This window comes from Oncorhynchus keta, chromosome 4, assembly GCF_023373465.1.
Source record: "Oncorhynchus keta strain PuntledgeMale-10-30-2019 chromosome 4, Oket_V2, whole genome shotgun sequence".
In the NCBI taxonomy this organism is placed as follows: domain Eukaryota; kingdom Metazoa; phylum Chordata; class Actinopteri; order Salmoniformes; family Salmonidae; genus Oncorhynchus; species Oncorhynchus keta.
The window spans coordinates 16,119,882-16,131,412 of NC_068424.1; the positions used below are offsets into that span (position 1 = coordinate 16,119,882).

The window sequence follows — 11,531 nt, forward strand, 5'->3', positions numbered from 1 at the left end:
CACACACACACACACACACACACACACACACACACACACACACACACACACACACACACACACACACACACACACACACACACACACACAGTCTTATCTTTCTGTCTCTCTCTAGATTTGAATGTGATGAAAAAGCAAAGAAGACATGTTTGACCATGACTGGAACCCTCTCCACTGTAAACACGCCTCCTCACCATCTCCTGCATCCTCCTCCCCTCCTCACCATCTCCTGCATCCTCCTCCCCTCCTCACCATCTCCTGCATCCTCCTCACCATCTCCTGCATCCTCCTCACCATCTCCTGCATCCTCCTCCCAAGATCCTCTATCAGCACACTTCACTTTTCTGCTTATTTTTTGTCCATCTGGTCCTTAAGATTATTTTGTTGTGTTTTAAATTGATAGAATTTCATTAAAATACAGTATGTTACAGTCTGTTGTTGTGCTAATGTTGTTCATACATGTGGTTACACTGATCTAAGACAGAGACGAAATTTCCACGGGGGAACATGAACAGGTGTATATTCGTCCCTCCCAATAATGACTTTAAATTCAAACAAAAATGTGAACATGTCATAAGCAAGGGCAAAATGTGTAGAATTGCAGGAAATTAGCTTTAAAGTAACTGTTCAGTGTTTCCAGATTTCTATGAAATATGACCTACAATTAATTACAATATGAGTGAAATGGTTTTCCTTCTAAAAAAATTGAAATTAAGTATGTTATGAGGAAGCATTTATGGTGTTGGCATATACTGGTCAATATAAATATTCAGGCGAGTAGACCGCTGATTGGCCAGCTCATCCCCCTCAGGAGGATGACATCATCCTCTGTGAGGAAATACCAAGCATTTTCTAAACGGTCTGTTTGAGGTTGGGTTTTTGACGTTTTTTTACTTCCAATTTACGCTTCGACCACAAATATGAGAAAAGGAGGAGTCAACGACATTATTTGGGTATGAGTTAACAGAATATTAACTTTTGAAAGTGAGATTTGAACTGGACAGTTACTTTAAAGCTGCAGCAATCTTCCACTTACCCTCCCATTTATACTGTTTTCAAAATACCCCTCCATATACCCCTTAAAATACCCCCCAAGAGAGGCATAATAAGTCATGTCAAACTGTGTAGAATTGCACAACAATTTCGCCCTTGATCGAAGCACACAATAGTGTTCTGAAGTGATATATAGCAGAGCTGAGAGTCTAACCTCTTAGCACCACCTAGTGGCCAATTGGGACTACACAGTGTGTCTGAGGTGGAATAGGACCACAGATTAAGAACAAATTCTTATTTACAATGACCGCCACCAAATGACAAAAGGCCTCCTGCGGGGATGGGGGCCTGGGATTAAAAATAACAAATAAATACTATATAAATATAGGACAAAACACCATGACAAGAGACAACTCGGCACTACATAAAGAGAGACCTAAGACAACAAAATAGCAAGGCAGCAACACATGACAACACAGCATGGTAGCAACAAAACATAACAACAACATGGAAGCAACACAACATGGTAGCAGCACAAAACATGGTACAAACATTATTGGGCACAGACAACAGCACAAAGGGCAAGAAGGTAGAGACAACAATACAACTGTCAGTAAGAGTGTCCATGATTGAGTCTTCAAATGAAGAGATTGAAATAAAATTGTCCAGTTTGAGTGTTTGTTGCAGCTCGTTCCAGTCGCTAACTGCAGCGAACTGAAAAGAGGAGTGACCTAGGGATGTGTGTGCGTTGGGGACCTTTAACAGAATGTGACTCTACAGACCGGTCAGTGAGTACAATGAGGGGATGAGGCCTGCTGTGTGTCACCTTCATACACATGCACTGACCTGGCTGTAGAGAGAGCAGCAGGGGGCCTGTAGATAGTAACAGTGTTTTATTTATGTGATGGCTGCTCCTCTATATATTATTACACCTTAGAAACACACTGACCATTCAGAGAGAGAGAAATTATTATGAGAGAGTGTGGAAAGAGAGGGGGTAGAGACAGAGAGATGATGGGAGAGAAGCGAGAGATGAAGAGAGAGATGAGGGGAGAAGAGAGAGATGAGGAGAGAAAAGAGAGATGAGGGGAGAGAACAGAGAGATGAGGGGAGAAGAGAGAGATGAGGGGAGAGAACAGAGAGATGAGGGGAGAAGAGAGAGATGAGGGGAGAGAACAGAGAGATGAGGGGAGAAGAGAGAGATGAGGGGGAGAACAGAGAAATGAGTGGAGAACAGAGAGATGAGGGGAGAGAACAGAGAGATGAGGGGAGAAAAGAGAGATGAGGGGAGAGAACAGAGAGATGAGGGGAGAAAAGAGAGATGAGGGGAGAACAGAGAGATGAGGGGAGAAGAGAGAGATGAGGAGGGAGAACAGAGAGATGAGGGGAGAAGAGAGAGATGAGGGGGGAGAACAGAGAGATGAGGGGAGAAAAGAGAGATGATGGGAGAAAAGAGAGAGATGAGGGGAGAAAAGAGAGAGATGAGGGGAGAGAACAGAGAGATGAGGGGAGAAAAGAGAGAGATGAGGGGAGAAGAGAGAGATGAGGGGAGAAAAGAGAGAGATGAGGGGAGAAAAGAGAGAGATGAGGGGAGAAGAGAGAGATGAGGGGAGAAAAGAGAGATGAGGGGAGAACCGAGAGATGAGGGGAGAGAACAGAGAGATGAGGGGAGAAGAGAGAGATGAGGGGAGAACAGAGAGATGAGGGGAGAAGAGAGAGATGAGGGGAGAGAACAGAGAGATGAGGGGAGAGAACAGAGAGATGAGGGGAGAGAACAGAGAGATTAGGGGAGAGAACAGAGAGATGAGGGGAGAGAACAGAGAGATGAGGGGAGAGAACAGAGAGATGAGGGGAGAGAACAGAGAGATTAGGAGAGAGAACAGAGAGATGAGGGGAGAGAACAGAGAGATGGGGGCAATATTAGAGACACATATTTCCATTAGATTACACAGTTCCACAAAGAATTCCAAAAAACAAATCCAATTTTGATAAACTCCCATATCTACTGGTTGAAATATCAGTGTGCCATCACAGCAGCAAGATTTGTGACCTGTTGCCACAAGAAAAGGGCAACCAGTGAAGAACAAACACCATTGTAAATACAACCCAGATTTATTTATTTTCCCTTTTGTACTTTAACTATTTGCACATCGTTACAACACTCAGTATATATACATAATATGACATTTGAAATGTCTTTATTATTGTGGAACTTCTGTGAGTGTAATGTTTACTGTTAATTTGTATTGTTTGTTTAACTTTTGTTTATTATCTACTTTCACTTTATTTGGCAATGTTAATGTGTGTGTGTGTGTGTGTGTGTGTATATATATATATATATATAGATATATAATACCTGGAATGCCAAGCCCATTCCAGTGGAAAACAGAAAGCACACACACACACACACACACACACACACACACACACACGCACGCACGCACGCACGCACGCACGCACGCACGCACGCACGCGCGCAAACACGCACGCACGCACGCACGCACGCACACACACACACACACACACACACACACACACACACACACACACACACACACACACACACACGCACGCACGCACGCACACGCACGCACACGCGCGCAACCACACACACATGCACGCACGTACGCACACACACACACACACACACACACACACACACACACACACACACACACACACACACACACACACACACACACACACACACACACACACACACACACACACACACACACACACACACACACACACACACACAGTGGCAGTGTGGACAGCTCCTGAAGACCGGTTGTGGTAAAAGCTGATCAAACGTTGACTGTCTTTTATTGGAGTGTTCCACTACTTTTCAGCTGACCCTCAACTTGTGTTGGTTGATTTACCCCAGCTTCACTTCATGGTCAAAGACAGGGTTAGTTCCACTTCCAGGTTATATTGTGTTAGATCCACTTCCAGGCCACAGAGGTGTAACTACTTCCGGGTCACAGTGAAGTGGTCTCCGTCTGCAGGATGGACTGGGCTCTGGAGTTCCGCTTGAAGTGGGTGGAGTTACGGCTGATTGACGCATTATGTAGAAGGCAGTCCCGCCCGATGTAATGCTTTAATGACACACTCCTCCACATCCTCTTCAGTTCCCCTTGGACCTTACCACACACACACACACACACACACACACACACACACACACACACACACACACACACACACACACACACACACACACACACACACACACACACACACACACACACACACACACACACACACACACACACACACACACACACACACACACACACACACACACACACACACACACACACACACACACACACACACACACACACACACACACACACACACACACACACACTAAGATTCAGAAAGTATGGTTACCGAGAACATGAGGTGAAATGTAAGAGTAGCTCACCTCGGTGTTGAGGAAGCAGTAGAGAGTAGCTATCACCAGACCCTGGAGAACACAACATATGGCAACATCAACTCAGCTTCTAAAACACACTGTACAGTGTATTCAGAAAGTATTCACACCCCTTGACTTTTTCCACCCTTTGTTGTGTTACGGCCTGAATTTAAAATGGATTAAATTGAGATGTTGTGCCACTGATATACACACAATACCACAACATGTCAAAGTGGAGTAATGTTTTTACAAATGTTTTCAAATGAAAAGCTGAAATGTCTTGAGTCAACAATAAGTATTCAACTCTTTTGTTATGGCCTAAATGAGTTCAGTTGTACACACGTGCTTAACAAGTCACATAATAAGTTGCAAGGACTCACTCTGTGTGCAATAATAGTGTTTAACATGAGTTTTAAATTACTACCCCATCTTTGTACCCCACGCATACAATTATCTGTACCTCAGCTCTGTCAAGGTACCTCAGGTGAATGTAAAGCACAGATTCAACCACAAAGATCAGGGAGGTTTTCCGAAGAAGGGCAGCTATTGAACATCCCTTTGAGCATGGTAAAGTTATTATTTACACTTTGGATGGTGTATCAATACACATAGTCACTACAAAGATACAGGCGTCCTTCCTAACTAATTTGATGGAGAGGAAGGTAACCACTCAAGGATTTCACCATGAGGCCAACTAAAACAGGTACAAAGTTTAATGGCTGTGATAGGAGATAACTGAGGATGAATAAACAACATTGTAGTTTTTCCACAATACTAACATAAATTACAGAAATAAAAGATGGAAGCATGTGCAGAATATTCCAAAACACGCATCCGGCAATAAGGCACTAAAGTAATACTGCAAAAAAAGATGGCAAAGAAATGTACTTTTTCTTTCTTAATACAAACCATTATGTTTGAGGCAAGCATGGAGATGACTGCATCATGTTATAGGTATGCTCTTCCTTGCCAATGACAAGCATACCCATAACATGATGCAGCCATAATAAAAATAAATGAAATATAGCTAAGAACAGGCAAACAAAGTTGATGCTTCAACAGACACTGAGATGAATGTTTCTGAGTGGCCTAGTGGCTTGTCCAGCAATGATCAACAACCAACTTGACAGAGCTGATTCTAACAGGTACTGACTAAAGGGTTGAATACTTACAGTGCTGTGAACATTTTTTGCATATTTTTTTAATGTTGAATGTTATCAGATCCTCAACCAAAACATTAGATAAAGGGAACCTGAGTTTACAAATAGCAACAAAAAAAAGACACTTATTTTAATTTAATTAACGAAGTTATGCAACACCCAATTCCCCCATGTGAAAAAGTAATTGTTCCCTTACACTCAATAACTGGTTGTGCCACATTTAGCTGCAATGACTCCAACCAGATACTTTGTGTAGTTGTTGATAAGTCTCGCACATCGCTGTGGAGGAATTTTGGCCCACTCCTGCATGCAGAACTTTGACTAGGCCATTCCAAAACTTCAAATTTGTTGCTTTTTAACCCTTTTCATTTACATTTACATTACATTTAAGTCATTTAGCAGACGCTCTTATCCAGAGCGACTTACAAATTGGTGCATTCACCTTATGACATCCAGTGGAACAGCCACTTTACAATAGTGCATCTAAATCTTTTAGGGGGGGGGGGTGAGAAGGATTACTTATCCTATCCTAGGTATTCCTTAAAGAGGTGGGGTTTCAGGTGTCTCCGGAAGGTGGTGATTGACTCCGCTGTCCTGGCGTCGTGAGGGAGTTTGTTCCACCATTGGGGGGCCAGAGCAGCGACCAGTTTTGACTGGGCTGAGCGGGAACTGTACTTCCTCAGTGGTAGGGAGGCGAGCAGGCCAGAGGTGGATGAACCCAGTGCCCTTGTTTGGGTGTAGGGCCTGATCAGAGCCTGGAGGTACTGAGGTGCCGTTCCCCTCACAGCTCCGTAGGCAAGCACCATGGTCTTGTAGCGGATGCGAGCTTCAACTGGAAGCCAGTGGAGAGAGCGGAGGAGCGGGGTGACGTGAGAGAACTTGGGAAGGTTGAACACCAGACGGGCTGCGGCGTTCTGGATGAGTTGTAGGGGTTTAATGGCACAGGCAGGGAGCCCAGCCAACAGCGAGTTGCAGTAATCCAGACGGGAGATGACAAGTGCCTGGATTAGGACCTGCGCCGCTTCCTGTGTGAGGTCGTACTCTGCGGATGTTGTAGAGCATGAACCTACAGGAACGGGCCACCGCCTTGATGTTAGTTGAGAACGACAGGGTGTTGTCCAGGATCACGCCAAGGTTCTTAGCGCTCTGGGAGGAGGACACAATGGAGTTGTCAACCGTGATGGCGAGATCATGGAACGGGCAGTCCTTCCCCCGGAGGAAGAGCAGCTCCGTCTTGCCGAGGTTCAGCTTGAGGTGGTGATCCGTCATCCACACTGATATGTCTGCCAGACATGCAGAGATGCGATTCGCCACCTGGTCATCAGAAGGGGGAAAGGAGAAGATTAATTGTGTGTCGTCTGCATAGCAATGATAGGAGAGACCATGTGAGGTTATGACAGAGCCAAGTGACTTGGTGTATAGCGAGAATAGGAGAGGGCCTAGAACAGAGCCCTGGGGGACACCAGTGGTGAGAGCGCGTGGTGAGGAGACAGATTCTCACCACGCCACCTGGTAGGAGCGACCTGTCAGGTAGGACGCAATCCAAGCATGGGCCGCGCCGGAGATGCCCAACTCGGAGAGGGTGGAGAGGAGGATCTGATGGTTCACAGTATCGAAGGCAGCCGATAGGTCTAGAAGGATGAGAGCAGAGGAGAGAGAGTTAGCTTTAGCAGTGCAGAGCGCCTCCGTGATACAGAGAAGAGCAGTCTCAGTTGAATGACTAGTCTTGAAACCTGACTGATTTGGATCAAGAAGGTCATTCTGAGAGAGATAGCGGGAGAGCTGGCCAAGGACGGCACGTTCAAGAGTTTTGGAGAGAAAAGAAAGAAGGGATACTGGTCTGTAGTTGTTGACATCGGAGGGATCGAGTGTAGGTTTTTTCAGAAGGGGTGCAACTCTCGCTCTCTTGAAGACGGAAGGGACGTAGCCAGCGGTCAGGGATGAGTTGATGAGCGAGGTGAGGTAAGGGAGAAGGTCTCCGGAAATGGTCTGGAGAAGAGAGGAGGGGATAGGGTCAAGCGGGCAGGTTGTTGGGCGGCCGGCCGTCACAAGATGCAAGATTTCATCTGGAGAGAGAGGGGAGAAAGAGGTCAGAGCACAGGGTAGGGCAGTGTGAGCAGAACCAGCGGTGTCGTTTGACTTAGCAAACGAGGATCGGATGTCGTCGACCTTCTTTTCAAAATGGTTGACGAAGTCATCTGCAGAGAGGGAGGAGGGGGGGGAGGATTCAGGAGGGAGGAGAAGGTGGCAAAGAGCTTCCTAGGGTTAGAGGCAGATGCTTGGAATTTAGAGTGGTAGAAAGTGGCTTTAGCAGCAGAGACAGAGGAGGAAAATGTAGAGAGGAGGGAGTGAAAGGATGCCAGGTCCGCAGGGAGGCGAGTTTTCCTCCATTTCCGCTCGGCTGCCCGAGCCCTGTTCTGTGAGCTCGCAATGAGTCGTCGAGCCACGGAGCGGGAGGGGGAGGACCGAGCAGGCCTGCAGGATAGGGGACATAGAGAGTCAAAGGATGCAGAAAGGGAGGAGAGGAGGGTTGAGGAGGCAGAATCAGGAGATAGGTTGGAGAAGGTTTGAGCAGAGGAAGAGATGATAGGATGGAAGAGGAGAGAGTAGCGGGGGAGAGAGAGCGAAGGTTGGGACGGCGCGATACCATCCGAGTAGGGGCAGTGTGGGAAGTGTTGGATGAGAGAGAGAGGGAAAAGGATACAAGGTAGTGGTCGGAGACTTGGAGGGGAGTTGCAATGAGGTTAGTGGAAGAACAGCATCTAGTAAAGATGAGGTCGAGCGTATTGCCTTCCTTGTGAGTAGGGGGGGAAGGTGAGAGGGTGAGGTCAAAAGAGGAGAGGAGTGGAAAGAAGGAGGCAGAGAGGAATGAGTCAAAGGTAGACGTGGGGAGGTTAAAGTCGCCCAGAACTGTGAGAGGTGAGCCGTCCTCAGGAAAGGAGCTTATCAAGGCATCAAGCTCATTGATGAACTCTCCGAAGGAACCTGGAGGGCGATAAATGATAAGGATGTTAAGCTTGAAAGGGCTGGTAACTGTGACAGCATGGAATTCAAAGGAGGCGATAGACAGATGGGTAAGGGGAGAAAGAGAGAATGACCACTTGGGAGAGATGAGGATCCCGGTGCCACCACCCCGCTGACCAGAAGCTCTCGGGGTGTGCGAGAACACGTGGGCGGACGAGGAGAGAGCAGTAGGAGTAGCAGTGTTATCTGTGGTGATCCATGTTTCCGTCAGTGCCAAGAAGTCGAGGGACTGGAGGGAGGCATAGGCTGAGATGAACTCTGCCTTGTTGGCCGCAGATCGGCAGTTCCAGAGGCTACCGGAGACCTGGAACTCCACGTGGGTCGTGCGCGCTGGGACCACCAGATTAGGGTGGCCGCGGCCACGCGGTGTGGAGCGTTTGTATGGTCTGTTCATGTAGACTTGATTGTGTGTTTTGTATCATTGTCTTTCTGCATGACCCAACTGCACTTCAGCTTCAGCTCACAGATGGATGGCTTGACATTCTCCTGTAGAATTCTCTGATACAAAGCAGAATTCATGGTTCCTATTAAGGCAAGTCGTCCAGGTCCTGAGGCAGCAAAGCATCCCCAAACCATCACACTACCTGAGCTTAAAAGGTACAAATCTGTTGTTCTAGCCCTGAGCAAAGCAGTTCACCTACTGTTCCAGGGGTTGGGTTAAATGCGGAAGACACATTTCAGTTGAATGCATTCAGTTTTACAACTGGCTAGGTCTCCCACTTTCCCTTTATGAGAAAAAACACTATGTAATAAATGTTTGAATAAGGCTGTAGTGCAGCAAAATGTGGGGAGTCTAAATACTTTCTGAATGCACTGTATATATAAAAGTATGTGGACGCCCCTTCAAATGAGTGGATTTGGGTATTTCAGCATAACGCGTTGCTGACAGGTGTATAAAATCGAGCACCCAGCCTTGCAATCTCCATAGACAAACATTAGCAGTATAATCGCCCTACTGAAGACCTCAGTGACTTTCAACGTGGCAACATCATAGGATGCCACCTTTCCAACAAGTCAGTTCATCAAATTACTGCCCTGCTAGAGCTGACCCGACCCATCGAATTGGAATGCCAACTGCGAGCCAGGCCTAATCGCCCAAAATCAGTACCCAGCCTTGCTAATGCCCTCGTAGCTGAATGTATGCAAGTCCCTGCAGCAATGTTCCAACGACTAGTGGAAAGCTTTCCCAGGAGAGTGGAGGCTGTTATAGCAGCAAAAGAGGGGACCAACTCCATATTAATGCCCATGATTTTGGAATGAGATGTTCGACGAGCAGGTGTCCACATACTTTTGGTCACGTAGTGCATGTATATACCTGGAATGACCCCAGTCCCAGGTCAAACTAGATAGGGTTAGGGTTAGGGGGGTAAAAGGTTAAAGATCAGGGGTTAAGGTAGTGGTATACCTGGAATGACCCCAGTCCCAGGTCAAAGATAATCTTGTATTCTGCCATCCTGTCGCTCTCTGTCTCCACCAGGTAGACAAACACCATGTAGTTGACTCCAAATAGAGGAATCAGCAGCAGGGTGGACTTAGCCAGACACCTGCAACACACAGGTATGTAAGAATAATCGAAACAAATGTGATGGGTTGTTGAGAGAATATCTGTATTATGATTGGTTGTTGGAGGGGTACCTGTACTGTGATTGGTTGTTCCCGCCCACGTCAGAGCAGAGTAGTTTCTGGACCAGGATACGGATGATACTGATGAACAGAACAAAGTTGATCTGATGAGACAAGAGACCTCCATTAGAATGAGTAGGACATGAGTAGGGCAGTGGTGGTCATGAAATTTCATCATCCAGTGATTGTAAAGCAATAACTGTCAGTCTCACGGTAATTGACTGTAATTGACCGAGGCTTTTATTAAGAAGTTATTTGGCCAATTTAGTTGTGATACAAATATTATTAAAACATATAGGACTATGGGCTAGGCTACATGAGGTGTGATACTAACCTTATTAAAACATACAGGACTATGGGCTAGGCTACATGAGGTGTGATACTAACCTTATTAAAACATACAGGACTATGGGCTAGGTTACATGAGGTGTGATACTAACCTTATTAAAACATATAGGACTATGGGCTAGGCTACATGAGGTGTGATACTAACCTTATTAAAACATACAGGACTATGGGCTAGGCTACATGAGGTGTGATACTAACCTTATTAAAACATAGAGGACTATGGGCTAGGCTACATGAGGTGTGATACTAACCTTATTAAAACATACAGGACTATGGACTAGGCTACATGAGGTGTGATACTAACCTTATTAAAACATACAGGACTATGGGCTAGGCTACATGAGGTGTGATACTAACCTTATTAAAACATAGAGGACTATGGGCTAGGCTACATGAGGTGTGATACTAACTGTATTAAAACATACAGGACTATGGGCTAGGCTACATGAGGTGTGATACTAACCTTATTAAAACATACAGGACTATGGACTAGGCTACATGAGGTGTGATACTAACCGTATTAAAACATACAGGACTATGGACTAGGCTACATGAGGTGTGATACTAACCGTATTAAAACATACAGGACTATGGGCTAGGCTACATGAGGTGTGATACTAACCTTATTAAAACATACAGGACTATGGACTAGGCTACATGAGGTGTGATACTAACCTTATTAAAACATACAGGACTATGGGCTAGGCTACATGAGGTGTGATACTAACCTTATTAAAACATATAGGACTATGGGTTAGGCTACATGAGGTGTGATACTAACCTTATTAAAACATATAGGACTATGGGCTAGGCTACATGAGGTGTGATACTAACCTTATTAAAACATACAGGACTATGGGCTAGGCTACATGAGGTGTGATACTAACCTTATTAAAACATAGAGGACTATGGGTTAGGCTACATGAGGTGTGATACTAACCTTATTAAAACATATAGACCTA

The 11,531-nt window shown here is 45.7% G+C and overlaps 1 protein-coding gene and 1 long non-coding RNA gene across 4 annotated transcripts in view; one reads left to right on the forward strand and one right to left on the reverse strand.

Annotated features, from left to right (window-relative positions):
* Window positions 1-3,295: 3,295 nt before the first annotated feature.
* LOC118376317 (vasoactive intestinal polypeptide receptor 2-like) overlaps window positions 3,296-11,531 on the reverse strand; it is a 26,050-nt gene continuing 17,814 nt past the window's right edge. For both annotated transcript variants that reach the window (XM_052501902.1, XM_052501901.1), the window contains exons 10-13: window positions 10,234-10,325; window positions 10,004-10,142; window positions 4,424-4,465; window positions 3,296-4,136 (exon numbers count right to left, since the gene is read on the reverse strand). In XM_052501902.1, the coding sequence (XP_052357862.1) occupies window positions 3,975-4,136; window positions 4,424-4,465; window positions 10,004-10,142; window positions 10,234-10,325 (435 nt within the window). In that variant the 3' untranslated portion in view covers window positions 3,296-3,974. The remainder of the gene's footprint in view (window positions 4,137-4,423; window positions 4,466-10,003; window positions 10,143-10,233; window positions 10,326-11,531) is intronic.
* LOC127918662 (uncharacterized) overlaps window positions 10,761-11,531 on the forward strand; it is a 1,667-nt gene continuing 896 nt past the window's right edge. Inside the window, exons 1-3 of one of the 2 annotated variants that reach the window (XR_008100612.1) lie at window positions 10,761-11,178; window positions 11,232-11,337; window positions 11,497-11,531. The exon at window positions 11,497-11,531 is cut by the window's right edge and continues 896 nt beyond it. This is a non-coding gene — a long non-coding RNA (uncharacterized LOC127918662). Of the gene's footprint in view, window positions 11,179-11,231 lie in introns of both variants that reach the window. The other variant, XR_008100613.1, reaches the window with a different exon arrangement.